At 45.8% G+C, this 17089-nt stretch overlaps 1 protein-coding gene across 1 annotated transcript; it reads right to left on the reverse strand.

The window, feature by feature from the left end:
* Nucleotides 1–15947: 15947 nt before the first annotated feature.
* LOC100037567 (fasciclin-like arabinogalactan protein 1) lies at nucleotides 15948–17089 on the reverse strand. The gene has a single exon (XM_044477316.1). The coding sequence runs from the start codon at nucleotides 16976–16978 to the stop codon at nucleotides 16181–16183; it is 798 nt and encodes a 265-aa protein (XP_044333251.1). The 5' UTR covers nucleotides 16979–17089; the 3' UTR covers nucleotides 15948–16180.

Raw genomic sequence — 17089 nt, forward strand, 5'->3', positions numbered from 1 at the left:
CCGGCTTGACACCTTGATCTCCGTCGAAGCATCGTTGTCGTCTCGCCAACTATTGCTTCTACGACTATCGCTACCGCTTAGTGATAAAGTAAAGCAATTACATGGCGATTGCATTTCATACAATAAAGCGACAACCATATGGCTCCTGCCAGTGGCCGATAACTGTTACAAAACATGATCATCACATACAACAATTTATATATGATCACGTCTTGACCATATCACATCACAGCAAGCCCTACAAAAACAAGTTAGACGTCCTCTACTTTGTTGTTGCAAGTTTTACGTGGCTGCTATGGGCTTAGCAAGAACCATTCTTACCTATGCATCGAAACCACAACGATTTTTCGTCAAGTGTGTTGTTTTAACCTTCAACAAGGACCGGGCGTAGTCACACTCGATTCAACTAAAGTTGGAGAAACAAACACCCACTAGCCACCTATGTGCAAAGCACGGCGCTAGAACCAGTCTCATGAACGCGGTCATGTAATGTCGGTCTGGGCTGCTTCATCCAACAATACCGCCGATCAAATTATGACATGCTGGTAAGCAGTATGACTATTATGGCCCACAACCCTTTCTGTTCTACTCGTGCATATAACATCTACGCATAGACTTGGCTCGGATGCCACTGTTGGGGAACGTAGTATTTCAAAAGAATTCCTACGATCACGCAAGAACTAACTAGGAGAAGCATAGCAACGAGCGGGGAGAGTGTGTCCACGTACCCTCGTAGACCGAAAGCGGAAGTGTTTAGTAACGTGGTTGATGTAGTCGAACGTCTTCGTGATCCAACCGATCCAAGTACCGAACGCACGGCACCACCGCGATCTGCACACGTTCAGCTCGGTGACGTCCCTCCAACTCTAGATCCAGCTGAGGCCGAGGGAGAGTTCTGTCAGCACGACGGCATGGTGACGGTGATGATGAAGTTACTGGCGCAGGGCTTCGCCTAAGCACTACGACGATATAACCGAGGTGTAAAACTGTGGAGGGGGGCACCGCACACGGCTAAAGATCAACTTGTCGGTTGTGCCTTTGGGGTGCCCCCCTGCCCCCATATATAAAGGAGGGGAGGAGGAGGCCAGCCAACAAGGGGCGCGCCAGGGAGAGGGGAGTCCTACTAGGACTCCAGTCCTAGTAGGATTTGGCCCCACCCTTTTTTCCTTCTACCGGAGGGGGAAAAGGGGAAGGAGAAGGAGTAGGAGAAGGAAAGTGGGGTGGCGCCCCCTTCCCAAGTCCAATTCAGCCTCCTCCCTTTTGGGGGGCGCACCAGCCCCTTGTGGGCTGGTTAGCCTCCCTCCTATGGCCCATAAGGCCCATATCTTTTCCCGGGGGGTTCCGGTAACCTCCCGGTATTCCGGAAAAATGCCCGAATCACTCGGAACCATTCTGATGTCCGAATGCAACCTTCAAATATATGAATCTTTACCTCTTCACCATTTCGAGACTCCTCGTCATGTCCGTGATCTCATCCGGGACTCCGAACAAACTTCGGTCATCAAATCACATAACTCATAATACAAATAGTCATCGAACGTTAAGCGTGCGGACCCTACGGGTTCAAGAACTATGTAGACATGACCGAGACACATCTCCGGTCAATAACCAATAGCGGAACCTAGATGCTCATATTGGCTCCTACATATTCTATGAAGATCTTTATTGGTCAAACCGCATAACGACATACGTTGTTCCCTTTGTCGTCGGTATGTTACTTGCCCGAGATTCGATCGTCGGTATCATCATACCTAGTTCAATCTCGTTACTGGAAAGTCTCTTTACTCTATCCATAATGCATCATCCCACAACTAACTCATTAGTCACATTGCTTGCAAGGCTTATAGTGATGTGCATTACCGAGAAGGCCCAGAGATACCTCTCCAACAATCGGAGTGACAAATCCTAATCTCGATCTATGCCAACTCAACAAACACCTTCGGAGACACCTGTAGAGCATCTTTATAATCACTCGGTTACGTTGTGACGTTTGATAGCACACTAAGTGTTCCTCCGGTATTGGGGAGTTGCATAATCTCATAGTCAGAGGAACATGTATAAGTCATGAAGAAAGCAATAGCAATCAAACTTAACGATCATAATGCTAAGCTAACGGATGGGTCTTGTCCATCACTGAAGGAAATATGCCCTAGAGGCAATAATAAAGTTATTATTTATTTCCTTATATCATGATAAATGTTTATTATTCGTGCTAGAATTGTATTAACCAGAAACATAATACATGTGTGAATACATAGACAAACATAGTGTCACTAGTATGCCTCTACTTGACTAGCTCGTTGATCTCCTAGCCATGGACATAAGTTGTCATTTGATTAACGGGATCACATCATTAGGAGAATGATGTGATTGACTTGACCCATTCCGTTAGCTTAGCACTTGATCATTTAGTATGTTGCTATTGCTTTCTTCATGACTTATACATGTTCCTATGACTATGAGATTATGCAACTCCCGTTTACCGGAGGAACACTTTGTGTGCTACCAAATGTCACAACGTAACTGGGTGATTATAAAGGTGCTCTATAGGTGTCTCCGAAGGTACTTGTTGCGTTGGCGTATTTCGAAATTAGGATTTGTCACTCCGATTGTCGGAGAGGTATCTCTGGGCCCTCTCGGTAATGCACATCACTATAAGCCTTGCAAGCAATGTGACTAATGAGTTAGTTGCGGGATGATGCATTACGTAACGAGTAAAGAGACTTCCCGGTAACGAGACTGAACTAGGTATTGAGATACCGACGATCGAATCTCGGGCAAGTAACATACCGATGACAAAGGGAACAACGCATGTTGTTATGCGGTTTGACCGATAAAGATCTTCGTAGAATATGTGGGAGCCAATATGAGCATCCAGGTTCCACTATTGGTTATTGACCGGAGACGTGTCCTGGTCATGTCTACATAGTTCTTGAACCCGTAGGGTCTGCACGCTTAAAGTTTGGTGACGATCGGTATTATGAGTTTTTGTGTTTTGATGTCCAAAGGTAGTTTGGTGTCCAGGATATGATCACGGACATGATGAGGAGTCTCGAAATGGTTGAGACATAAAGATCGATATATTGGACGACTATGTTCGGCACTGGAAGTGTTTCCAGTGGTTTCCGAGAAAACCGGAGTGCCGGGGGGTTACCGGAACCCCCAGGGGAGTTAATTGGGCCTCATGGGCCTTAGTGGGAGAAGAGGAGGGGCGGCCAGGGTAGCCGCACGCCCCCTCCCCCTCTAGTCCGAATTGGACAAGGAGGGGGGCGGCGCCCCCCTTTTTCCTTCTCCTCCTCTCTCCCTTCCTTCCCTCTCCTACTCCAACAAGGAAAAGGAGGAGTCCTACTCCCAGTGGGAGTAGGACTCCCCCCTTGGCGCGCCCTCCTCCTGGCCTGCCGCCTCCCCCCCCCCCTTGCTCCTTTATATACGGGGGCAGGGGCACCTCTAGACACACAAGTTGATCTGTTGATCTCTCCCAGCCGTGTGCGGTGCCCCCCTCCACCATATTCCACCTCGGTCATATCGTAGCGGTGCTTAGGCGAAGCCCTGCGTCGGTAGCAACATCATCACCGTCATCACGCCGTCGTGCTGATGGAACTCTCCCGTGAAGCTCTGCTGGATCGGAGTTCGCGGGACGTCATCGAGCTTAACGTGTGCTGAACTCGGAGGTGCCGTACGTTCGGTACTTGGATCGGTCAGATCGTGAAGACGTACGACTACATCAACCGCGTTATGCTAACGCTTCCGCTTTCGGTCTACGAGGGTACGTCGACAACACTCTCCCCTCTCGTTGCTATGCATCACCATGATCCTGCGTGTGCGTAGGAATTTTTTTGAAATTACTACGTTCCCCAACGGTGGCATCCGAGCCTGGTTTTATGCGTAGATGTTATATGCGCGAGTAGAACACAAGTGAGTTGTGGGCGATACAAGTCATACTGCTTACCAGCATGTCACACTTTGCTTCGGCGGTATTGTTGGATGAAGCGGCCCGGACCGACATTACGCGTACGCTTACGCGAGATTGGTTCTAGCGACGTGCTTTGGACACAGGTGGCTGGCGTGTGTCAATTTCTCCAACTTTAGTTGAACCGAGTGTGACTACGCCCGGTCCTTGAGAAGGTTAAAACAGCACTAACTTGACGAACTATCGTTGTGGTTATGATGCGTAGGTAAGAACGGTTCTTGCTCAACCCGTAGCAGCCACGTAAAACTTGCAACAACAAAGTAGAGGATGTCTAACTTGTTTTTGCAGGGCATGTTGTGATGTGATATGGTCAAGGCATGATGCTATATTTTATTGTATGAGATGATCATGTTTTGTAACCGAGTTATCGGCAACTGGCAAGAGCCATATGGTTGTCGCTTTATTGTATGCAATGCAATCGCCCTGTAATTGCTTTACTTTATCACTAAGCGATAGCGATAGTCGTAGAAGCAATAGTTGGCGAGACAATAACGATGCTACGATGGAGATCAAGGTGTCGCGCCGGTGACGATGGTGATCATGACGGTGCTTCGGAGATGCAGATCACAAGCACAAGATGATGATGGCCATATCATATCACTTATATTGATTGCATGTGATGTTTATCCTTTATGCATCTTATTTTGCTTTGATTGACGGTAGCATTATAAGATGATCTCTCACTAAATTTCAAGATAAAAGTGTTCTCGTTGAGTATGCACCGTTGCCAAAGTTCGTCGTGCCGAGACACCACGTGATGATCGGGTGTGATAAGCTCTACGTTCATCGACAACGGGTGCAAGCCAGTTTTGCACACGCAGAATACTCGGGTTAAACTTGACGAGCCTAGCATATGCAGATATGGCCTTGGAACACTGAGACCGAAAGGTCGAGCGTGAATCATATAGTAGATATGATCAACATAGTGATGTTCACCATTGAAAACTACTCCATCTCACGTGATGATCGGACATGGTTTAGTTGATTTGGATCACGTGATCACTTAGATGATTAGAGGGATGTCTATCTAAGTGGGAGTCCTTAAGTAATATGATTAATTGAACTTTAATTTATCATGAACTTAGTCCTGATAGTATTTGCATATCTATGTTGTAGATCAATAGCTCGTGATTTAGTTCCCCGTTTATTTTTTATATGTTCCTAGAGAAAAATAAGTTGAAAGATGTTAGTAGCAAAGATGCGGACTAGCTCCGTGATCTGAGGTTTATCCTCATTGCTGCATAGAAGTATTATGTCCTTGATGCACCGCTAGGTGCCAGGCCTGCTGCAGATGCAACTGACGACGTTAAGAACGTCTGGCAGAGCAAAGCTTATGACTACTCGATAGCTTAGTGCACCATGCTTTACGGCTTAGAACCGGGACTTCAAAAATGTTTTGAATGCCACAGAGCATATAAGATGTTCCAAGAGTTGAAATTGGTATTTCATACTCATGCCCGTGTCGAGAGGTATGAGACCTCTCACAGTACTTTGCCTACAAGATGGAGGAGAATAGCTCAACCAGTGAGCATGTGCTCAGATTGTCTGAGTACTACAATTGCTTGAATCAAGTGGGAGTTAATCTTCCAGATAAGATAGTAATTGACAAAGTTCTCTAGTCACTATCACCAAGTTACTAGAACTTCGTGATGAACTATAATATGCAAGGGATGATGAAAAACAATTCCTAAGCTCTTCGCGATGCTAAAATCGGCAAAGGTAGAAATCAAAGAAAAACATCAAGTGTTGATGGTTGACAAGATCACTAGTTTCAAGAAAAAGGGCAAAGGGAAGAAGGGGAACTTCAAGAAGAATGGCAAGCAAGTTGCTGCTCAAGTGAAGAAGCCCAAGTCTGGACCTAAGCCTGAGACTAAGTGCTTCTACTGCAAAGGGAGTGGTCACTGGAAGCGGAACTACCCCAAGTATTTGGCGGATAAGAAGGATGGCAAAATGAACAAAGGTATATTTGATATACATGTTATTGATGTGTACTTTACTAGTGTTTATAGCAACCCCTCGGTATTTGATACTGGTTCAGTTGCTAAGAGTAGTAACTCAAAACGGAAGTTGCAGAATGAACAGAAACTAGTTAAGGGTGAAGTGACGATGTGTGTTGGAAGTGGTTTCAAGATTGATATGTCATCATCGCACACTCCCTATACTTTCAGGATTAGTGTTGAACCTAAATAAGTGTTATTTGGTGTTTGCGTTGAGCATGAATATGATTTGATCATTTTTATTGCAATACGGTTATTCATTTAAGTTAGAGAATAATTGTTGTTTTGTTTACATGAATAAAACCTTCTATGGTCATACACCCAATGAAAATGGTTTGTTGGATCTCGATCATAGTGATACACATATTCATAATATTGAAGCCAAAATATGCAAAGTTAATAATGATAGTGCAACTTATTTGTGGCACTGTCGTTTAGGTCATATTAGTGTAAAGCGCATGAAGAAACTCCATGTTGATGGGCTTTTGGAATCACTTGATTATGAATCAGTTGATGCTTGCGAACCATGCCTCATGGGCAAGATGACTAAGACTCCGTTCTCCGGAACAATGGAGCGAGCTACTGACTTATTGGAAATAATACATACCGATGTTTGCGGTCCGATGAGTGTTGAGGCTCGCGGCAGGTATCGTTATTTCCTGACCTTCACAGATGATTTGAGCAGATATGGGTATATCTACTTAATGAAACTGAAACAGTTGAAAAGTTCAAAGAATTTCAGAGTGAAGTGGAGAATCATTGTAACAAGAAAATAAAAGTTTTTCTGCGATTTGATCGCGGAGACGAATATTTGAGTTAGAAGTTTAGGCCTTCAATTAAAACAATGTGGAATAGTTTCATAAACTCATGCCACCTAGAACACCACAGCATAATGGTGTGTCTGAACGTCATAACCGTACTTTATTGGATATAGTGCAACCTATGATGTCTCTTACCGATTTACCACTATCGTTCTGGGTTATGAATTAGAGACAGCTGCATTCACATTAAATAGGGCACCGTCTAATCCGTTGAGACGACACCGTATGAGCTATGGTTTAGCAGGAAACCTAAGCTGTCGTTTCTTAAAGTTTGGGGATACGATGCTTATGTGAAAAAGTTTCAACCCGATAAGCTCGAACCCAAATCGGAGAAGTGCGTCTTCATAGGATACCCAAAAGAAAATGTTGGGTACACCTTCTATCACAGATCCGAAGGCAAGACATTCGTTACTAAGAATGGATCCTTTCTAGAGAAGGAGTTTCTCTCGAAAGAAGTGAGTGGGAGGAAAGTAGAACTTGATGAGGTAACTGTATCTGCAACCTTATTGGAAAGTAGTTCATCACAGAAATCTGTTCCTGTGACTCCTACACCAATTAGTGAGGAAGCTAATGATGATGATCATGTAACTTCAGATCAAGTTACTACCGAACCTCATAGGTCAACCAGAGTGAGATCCGCACCAGAGTGGTACGGTAATCCTGTTCTGGAGGTCATGTTACTTGACCATGACAAACCTACGAACTATGAGGAAGTGATGATGAGCCCAGATTCCGCGAAATGGCTTGAGGCCATGAAATCTGAGATGGGATCCATGTATGAGAACAAAGTGTGGACTTTGGTTGACTTTCCCGATGATCGGCAAGCCATAGAAAATAAATGGATCTTCAAGAGGAAGACGGACGCTGATAGTAGTGTTACTATCTACAAAGCTAGACTTGTCGAAAAAGGTTTTGACAAAGTTCAAGGAGTTGACTACAATGAGACCTTCTCACTCGTAGCGATGCTTAAGTCTATACGAATCATGTTAGCAAATTGCCACATTTTATGAAATCTGGCAAATGGATGTCAAAACTACATTCCTTAATGGATTTCTTAAAGAAGAGTTGTATATGATGCAACTAGAAGGTTTTGTCGATCCTAAAGGTGCTAACAAAATGTGCAAGCTCCAGCGATCCATCTATGGACTGGTGCAAGCATCTCGGAGTTGGAATATACGCTTTGATGAGTTGATCAAAGCATATAGTTTTATACAGACTTGTGGTGAAGCCTGTATTTACAAGAAAGTGAGTGGGAGCACTACAGCCTTTCTGATAAGTATATGTGAATGACATATTGTCGATAGGAAATGATGTAGAATTTTCTGTAAAGCATAAAGGAGTGTTTGAAAGGAGTTTTTCAAAAAAATACCTCGGTGAAGCTGCTTACATATTGAGCATCAAGATCTATAGAGATAGATCAAGACACTTGATAAAAAATTTCAATGAGTACATACCTTGACAAGTTTTTGAAGTAGTTCAAAATGGAACAGTCAAACAAAGAGTTCTTGCCTATGTTGCAAGGTGTGAAGTTGAGTAAGACTCAAAACCCGACCACGGCAGAAGATAGAGAGAGAATGAAAGTCATTCCTTATGCCTCAGCTATAGGTTCTATAAAGTATGCAATGCTATGTACCAGACCTATTGTATACCCTGCCCTGAGTTTGGCAAGGGAGTACAATAGTGATCTAGGAGTAGATCACTGGACATTGGTCAAAATTATCCTTAGTGAATAAGGATATGTTTCTCGGTTATGGAGGTGACAAAAAGTTCATCATAAAGGGTTACGTTGATGCAAGTTTTGGCACAGATCCGGATAACTCTAAATCTCAATCTGTATACATATTGAAAGTGGGAGCAATTAGCTAGAGTAGCTCCGTGCAGAGCATTGTTGACATAGAAATTTGCAAAATAATACATACATATCTGAATTTGGCAGACCCGTTGACTAAACTTCTCTCACAAGCAAAACATGATCACACCTTTGTACTCTTTAGGTGTTAATCACATGGCGATGTGAACTAGATTGCTGACTCTAGTAAACCCTTTGGGTGTTGGTCACATGACGATGTGAACTATGGGTGTTAATCACATGGTGATGTGAACTAGTGATGTTAAATCACATGGCGATGTGATCTAGATTATTGACTCTAGTGCAAGTGGGAGACTGAAGGAAATATGCCCTAGAGGCAATAATAAAGTTATTATTTATTTCCTTATATCATGATAAATGTTTATTATTCATGCTAGAATTGTATTAACTGGAAACATAATACATGTGTGAATACATAGACAAACATAGTGTCACTAGTATGCCTCCACTTGACTAGCTCGTTGATCAAAGATGGTTGAGTTTCCTAGTCATGGACATGAGTTGTCATTTGATTAACGGGATCACATCATTAGGAGAATGATGTGATTGACTTGACCCATTCCGTTAGCTTAGCACTTGATCATTTAGTATGTTGCTGTTGCTTTCTTCATGACTTATACATGTTCCTATGACTATGAGATTATGCAAATCCCATTTACCGGAGGAACACTTTGTGTGCTACCAAACATCACAACATAACTGGGTGATTATAAAGGTGCTCTATAGGTGTCTCCAAAGGTACTTGTTGAGTTGGCGTATTTCGAGATTAGGATTTGTCACTCCGATTGTCAGAGAGGTAACTCTGGGCCCTCTCGGTAATGCACATCAGTATAAGCCTTGCAAGCAATGTGACTAATGAGTTAGTTGCGGGATGATGCATTACGTAACGAGTAAAGAGACTTGCCGGTAACGAGATTGAACTAGGTATTGAGATACCGACGATCGAATCTCGGGCAAGTAACATACCGATGACAAAGGGAACAACGTATGTTGTTATGCGGTTTGACCGATAAAGATCTTCGTAGAATATGTGGGAGCCAATATGAGCATCCAGGTTCCTCTATTGGTTATTCACCGGAGATGTGTCTCGGTCATGTCTACATAGTTCTCGAACCCGTAAGGTCCGCACGCTTAAAGTTTGGTGACGATCGGTATTATGAGTTTTTGTGTTTTGATGTACCGAAGGTAGTTCGGAGTCCCCGATATGATCACGGACATGACGAGGAGTCTCTAAATGGTCGAGACATAAAGATCGATATATTGGACGACTATATTCGGACACCGGAAGTGTTCCGAGTGGTTTCAGAGAAAACCGGAGTGCCGGGGGGTTACCGGAACCCCCCGGGGAGTTAATTGGGCCTCATGGGCCTTAGTGGCAGAAGAGGAGGGGCAGCCAGGGCAGCCGCGCGCCCCCTCCCCCTCTAGTCCGAATTGGACTAGGAGGGGGAGGCGCCCCCCCTTTTCCTTCTCCTCTCTCCCTTCCTTCCCTCTCCTACTCCAACAAGGAAAAGGAGGAGTCCTACTCCCGATGGGAGTAGGACTCCCCCCTTGGCGCGCACTCCTCCTGGCCGGCCGCCTCCCCCCCTTGCTCCTTTATATACGGGGGCAGGGGGCACCTCTAGACACACAAGTTGATCCGTTTATCTCTCCCAGCCGTGTGTGGTGCCCCCTCCACCATATTCCTCCTCGGTCATATCGTAGCGGTGCTTAGGCGAAGCCCTGCGTCGGTAGCAACATCATCACCGTCATCACGCCGTCGTGCTGACGGAACTCTCCTGTGAAGCTCTGCTGGATCGGAGTTCGCGGGACGTCATCGAGCTGAACGTGTGCTGAACTCGGAGATACGTTCGGTACTTGGATCGGTCGGATCATGAAGACGTACGACTACATCAATCGCGTTATGCTAACGCTTCCGCTTTCAATCTACGAGGGTACGTGGACAACACTCTCCCCTCTCGTTGCTATGCATCACCATGATCCTGCGTGTGCATAGGAAATTTTTTGAAATTACTACGTTCCCCAACAATCACATCATTCTCTAATGATGTGATCCCGTTTATCAAATGACAACACATGTCTATGGTCAGGAAACTTAACCATCTTTGATTAACGAGCTATTCTAGTAGAGGCATACTAGGGACACTTTGTTTTGTCTATGTATTCACACATGTATCAAGTTTCCGGTTAATACAATTCTACCATGAATAATAAACATTTATCATGATATAAGGAAATAAAATAACAACTTTATTATTGCCTATAGGGCATGTTTCCTTCAGTAGGGTATTATCTCCTCCGTGAGAGTCTGAGCCTAGGTAAAATCCCTTGTCCCTATTACCATCGTGCCAAGTCACCTAGCTAGGATGCCTGCTTGCTCTCTCGTAAGATTGGTTAGGTAACCCCCAAATATAAGGGTGAATTAACTTAGCAAAAAGTATTTCCCTTAGTAGAGAACCAAGGTTTATTGAACCAAAAGGGGTTCTTCTGGCAAACAAAGTCACTGGTACCTACACATAAAACACAAGACAAACTTGTCCCCCAACATGTCAAGAAGGTTCTCAAGCTTCTTGTCTTGCTAATTACAAAATTAAATTGCACGATATATGGTAAGAATTGATTGATATATAAAAGAGAAGAAATGGTACAACAACGAAACCATATTCTTGGTAAAGTTTTCAATATAGCAAGATAGACCCCTGGGGCCATAGGTTCACTAGTGGCATCTCTCCAAGCATACACGTGTGGTGTGGTGAAAAAATTATAGTTGGATAACGATCAAATTGCAATATTTTTATTTATGACTATGATCATTCAAGGTATTATATCATATCGGTCAACATGGCACCCGCTAGCTTCGGGTGCGGGTAATGGTCACCCAAACCCGTACCCGTCTCAATTTTTTTCTCCCAAACTCGTACCCATACTCGCACCTCGGGTTTCAAACGGTTCCCATACCCATACCCGGGCTGATGCAGGTAATGCCCGCGGGTAAAATTACCCATCTCGGCCACCTTACCCTATCCACACTTCACAATGTATTGTTTTTTAGTATTTCCACATATATACACAACATTTCAGCATGTATACTTTAACATTTTAGCACATATATACACATTTTAGCATTTCAAGACATATATATATATCATGATTTGTTGTGCGATGAATAAAAAATTGCTATTAATTTTCGGAAATGGATAGCAAGAAGCATGAACCAGATGACACTAAATAATGTCCAATTACATTCATGGATGAGTAGCCTATAAGTGAACTTTTTACAGAACCATTCACACCTGTTCTTTTTTTTCAATTACAAGACAAACAAGAGAGACACCATTTTATTTATTTTTCTTTGATTGAAGATACTTCTGCAGCTACTTCGAAATGATCAACTGAAGGAGACTAGATAATAAGATCAATAAAATCAGAGACAAAATCATGAATTCACAAAACAAGATCAACCCATTTAAATAAGATCAAGCACATGGGTAACGGGATGGGATTTTGGGTCGAGGCTAGCGGCTACGTTAGCCTAGGGTAAAGCGACTAGTTTTTTTTCCTTTAGTGAATGGCACATGTGACCTACCATTTAGAAGGAATTAGTATATGGGTATGCGAGTACGCGGGTATGGGTATTGCCTTCCCATACCCATACCCGGCTTATCTGTTGGGTACATTTTCCCACATATAAACCCATGGGTATTTATTTTTCCCAAACCCTTACCCTAATAAGGTTTTTACCCGCCGAGTTCACAGGTTGCGGGTACCCATTGCCATGTTGACATGTAGGCATTGCGTCTGTGATCTGTAGACCCTTATCCAACTGCATCTTGAAGTATTAAGTTCATAGCAGAATGCATTGCAATAATCAAGATGACATAATGTAGTCGGTAAAACTATCATTCAAGTGTGATAAAAACCATTGTTTTATCCTTAGTACAAAATATACAATACATGTCTTGTTCCTTTCTGTCACTAGGATATAGATCACCATAAAATTGAACCCACTGCAATGTACAACTCCCTCTGAAGAACGACCCATCAAACTTGGCCAAAGAAGACAAAATAGCTTGGAGAGCATACAAAGATATCTAGATATACATCAAAGAAACCTCAAAAGATTATATCAATTTCAATGAACAAGATCATAAAGTGACAGTTCATCATATCCCAATAAACACATCACTGATTCCATTAGATGGACGCCGATCATGTGAGGCAGCTCACGGGAACTTTGTATTGAATCACAAGGAAGAGAGGATGCCATCTAGCAACTGTTATGGGCCATAAGGTCCTAAAGGAACTACTCACACATGGTCATGGAGGCAGCAAGGTTGATGAAGAAGCCTCCCGTGGTGGATACCCCCTCCGACAGGGTGCTGGAACAGGCCTCCAGATTGGATCTCCTCGGAAAAAGAACTTGTGGTGGCAGAAAAAATTGAAAAAATTGGTAAGGAGGGTTTTGCGAAATATGGAATTTATAGGCGGAAGAATGGACGAAAAGCGGTGCCCAGGTGCCCCACGTGGCCTCCTGGTGCGGGTCACCCCTAGTTCGCGCCACCTGGCCGCATGGGGTCCCTAGCTGGTCCCGACACTTTCTGGAATCTTCGGGTTGCGGAAAAAATCATATTAAATCCTCAGGGTATTTTTACGTCCGTATATGTATTTTCTGTAAAAACCAAAAACATGTAGAAAACAACAACTAGCTCTAGGCACTAAATGAATAGGTTAGTCCAAAAAAATAATATAAATTGATATAAAAAGTATTATTATAATAGCATGAAACAATCAAAAATTATAGATATGTTTGAGACGTACCAGCATCCCTAAGCTTAATCTCTCCTCGTCCTCGAGTAGGTAGACGGTAAAACCGAGAATTTTTTATGTGCAATGCTACATACCATAATCTTGATCAAATGATGTAATGTGTGGTGAACTCGGGATAAAAGTGATTCAAAGAAATAATCTATAGTTAATAACAAGCAAGTAACATCAAAATGTGCAAATAAAATTACTCTTGCTTTTCATGGTTCAATGTTTTCATGTAATGCCAATCAATACTCATATGTATCATAACACAACCCAAAGCGTCTGTAAGTAACGGAATCCATGACTCTCTTTTCAACTAGTCAACACTTCGCTTAATGCCGAGGTCACAAGCCTTGGTCTTCACACTTTAAATGGCAAATAGAATGATGGAGTTTTATAAGAAGACAAAAACAAAGAAAATCTCACAATAATGCGCCACGTCCCGACAGCTCCCTAGGACGAAGCTCCTGAGACGATCTATAAGGCCAGGCGCACTACACCACGTCCCTCGCATGACTACAAGATGTCAGTTGAGTATGCGGCTCGACTGCGCGACCAGGCCAGGGACAGGCACCGGCCAACATTCTCAAAATATGACGAAGTCGTCGACATCAACGATATGCGTCATATCATTGATACTCTTCAAGGAATAGGGGGGCATCTTCTATGTGCCCTCCTTGCTTCTCGAACAACACCTTCACGCATCCTTTCCCGTCAAACTTTAAAATCACAAATTGTAATAAGTATGATGATACCACGGGTCCTACGATTTTGATTGGCAATTACATCCTCACGGTTCAAGTGGCTAGCAGTAATGATTACCATGTGGTGAAGCACCTGCCCCTCATACTGAAAGGATCAGCTTGGGCTTGGTTGCACACCCTTTCACCTAACTCAATTTGGGGGGGCGGCGGGGGCAGACCATCATGCCGAGTTCACGAGGAACTTCTGAGGAGAAGAAGACAACCCCATTATATACAAGGACACCCCACGCATTGCAACAAACCGACATACAACCGACCCAGGAAAAATAGGTCGAAGCCACCCGTCTACGAGCCAAACCCGGAACATCCGGCTAACAATAGTATGGGCACACACCGGCAGCATCCACGACAGCAAAAAGATAAGCCCGGACTGCCCGTGGAACATACGAGGCGCCACACAAGGAACGAAACCAACGCCCCGAGCCATCACGCGCGCGCGCACACACACAACTGGGCAGGGGAACCAAGCACTCTGATGGGCAGAGAGCTTGGGCAAGCGCCTGTTGAACGCGCGAGGAGGCACATACCCATTGCCTGATGGCCCTCTCTGACCACTTGGCACGCGCCAAGCTAGATAGCCTCGCCGGCCCAGTTGGTGTGACCGAACCAACCTGGCGAAGGGCGAAGGACGTTGACATGTGGACCCATCCAGCCCATCGCGCGCGGGACAATGTGCGACAAGGTTCACATGGGCGCAACCGAAAACAACACATGACTGTGGCCCCGACCAAGCCCGCAGCCCGCCCGTCATGGGCCCCTGAGGCGAATCACCCGGGTGCGCGCTATCCAAGAAGATTGGACAACGCGAAGAGCCCCGGGGAGCTAGCCGCGGAAGGCTCGACCTGAGTCGGCGCCTGCTGACATCGACAGACGGGTCCGGCCTCCCCGTCCCGCGTGGTCCAGCACACACGAGGGCACACGCGAGCGCGATCAAAACTGCCGCATGATTGTGGCACCGGCCACGCCCGTGTGTCCACCTGTTATGGACCCCCCGGAGGCGGCATGTCACCACGAAACATATGTTGTGGAGGGCACTCTCGCCCGCGGAGACTTCCTGGAGGCAGGTACTGGAGCATCCTTCATGCTGTAATTCTCGTACTCAAAACTCGTCTAGTCACGCTTTGGCACATTCTGAGGCTAGTCATAGTGGGAGTAACTTCGGTAGTAACATAACACATCCCAAGATAAATTTGCTTATGTGGCATGGAGTTAATGGGAGAGAGATGCTTGTGGTAACATAATATGTTACTGTAACATAACACACCTCGAGGTAAAATGAGTCTATATAATAAAGGCTTGCATGTTACCACCCATTATGAACGTACTCACATAGACTAGTAACATATCCCCACTATGACTAGCCCGATAGACAAGGGCGAATTGTTTTATGGCTTGGGTATGGTCAAGGGTGAATTGTTTTATGGCTTGGGTATGGTCAAAGTGTGTTTTGGATATTGTCATGCGTGATTGTAACCTTTGATGATTGAGTAATGCAAGAATTATTTCGTAAAAGAAAATCAGTTCGTGCACTTTTCCCACGCCCTGGTCCGCGGAAACACCTGCCGGAAGAAAACACTGCAGGCTACGGCTGCTGCACGCTGCATCGAAGCTGGCCGGCTTCAGAGAACAACATTGATCTATCCAAACACTCAAAAAATGCTAAAAAAAACACTCCAGAAGGATTCTCAAAAGAACAGTCCAAAAGTTACTGAGACCCCGTTGAAACATGCAAAACCATCGGTTTCCAATATTTAGGTCTGACTGAGATTCAAACTGCTTTATCACATCAAATTATTATACTAAACAACATTAATGTGGCAAGAAAGAGTAAAGATAGAAATTTCACTGCACGAGCACACGCACTGACCGACAGACACAAAGGACACACGCAACGCAATCCACCGACACACCACTACCTCCCGTGCAGGTCCACCGCGAAGGAGGACAAGCGGCTAAGCCAGAGCGGCGGCCACGGCCACGACGACAGGCAGGACTGCGGCCCATGGCAGACACGGGGCGGCGGACGCCGCGCTCTTCTTAGAGTTCTTCCTCTGGTCGGCGGGCGCCGCGTCCTCGGCGGCCGGTCCGGGCGCGTCCGCTACAGGCCGGTGGCGCGCCTGCTTCTTGGGGGCCTTGGGCGCGTCGGCGACAGGGGCGGGAGCCGGCGCCGGCGCCGGGGACTCCGCCGGCTCGAAGAGCTCCACCGGCTCGAGCACCGTGTCCACGGCGTAGATGGCGATGGGGTCCTTGTCGTAGACGGTGGACTTGACCCGCGCGGCGTGGTCGGAGGCGTCCGTCTTGATGGTCACCTGCTCGCCCTCGTTCTGCACCGTGAAGTTGAAGTTGTTGGCGGAGCCGTCGGTGGCGAGCGTGTTCATGACGCCGTTGTTGGACTTGAGGCTCCGCGGCGCGTAGTACACGGGCACGGCGTGGAACAGCAGCAGCGACGCCTTGCCGTCGGCGCTGAGGTTCTTGTACCTGGGCATGAAGGACCTCACGGCGTCGTCGCTGGGGCAGAAGGCCGTCACGCCGCCGTCCCCGGCCGACTGGAACGTGGAGTGCGCGTCCGGCGAGGCCGCCACCAGGGCCGCGAACGCCTTGCACCCGCCCTTCGCCATGGCCGCCGTGATGTTCGGCGGGGCCGGCGGGGCAACGGGCGCCTTAGCTGCCGCTGCTTTGCCCCCGGCCGCGGAGACGGCGAGGGGGAGGAAGACGGCGAGGACGGCGGCGGCGAGGTGGAGGCGGCGCATTATGGCGAGTGTCGGCGTGGGAGTGAGAGTGGCCGAGTGGGAGAGCTGTGCAGTGATGAACTATGACCACTGACGAGTGTCGAGTGTGATAGGGTGTGAGGTGAGCTGGCT

The sequence above is a fragment of the Triticum aestivum genome, chromosome 2D, assembly GCF_018294505.1.
Source record: "Triticum aestivum cultivar Chinese Spring chromosome 2D, IWGSC CS RefSeq v2.1, whole genome shotgun sequence".
Lineage (NCBI taxonomy): Eukaryota > Viridiplantae > Streptophyta > Magnoliopsida > Poales > Poaceae > Triticum > Triticum aestivum.

What these genes read in the sequence shown, in the direction of transcription:
- LOC100037567 (XM_044477316.1), bottom strand. Translation starts at nt 16,978, where the DNA reads ATGCGCCGCCTCCACCTCGCCGCCGCCGTCCTCGCCGTCTTCCTCCCC.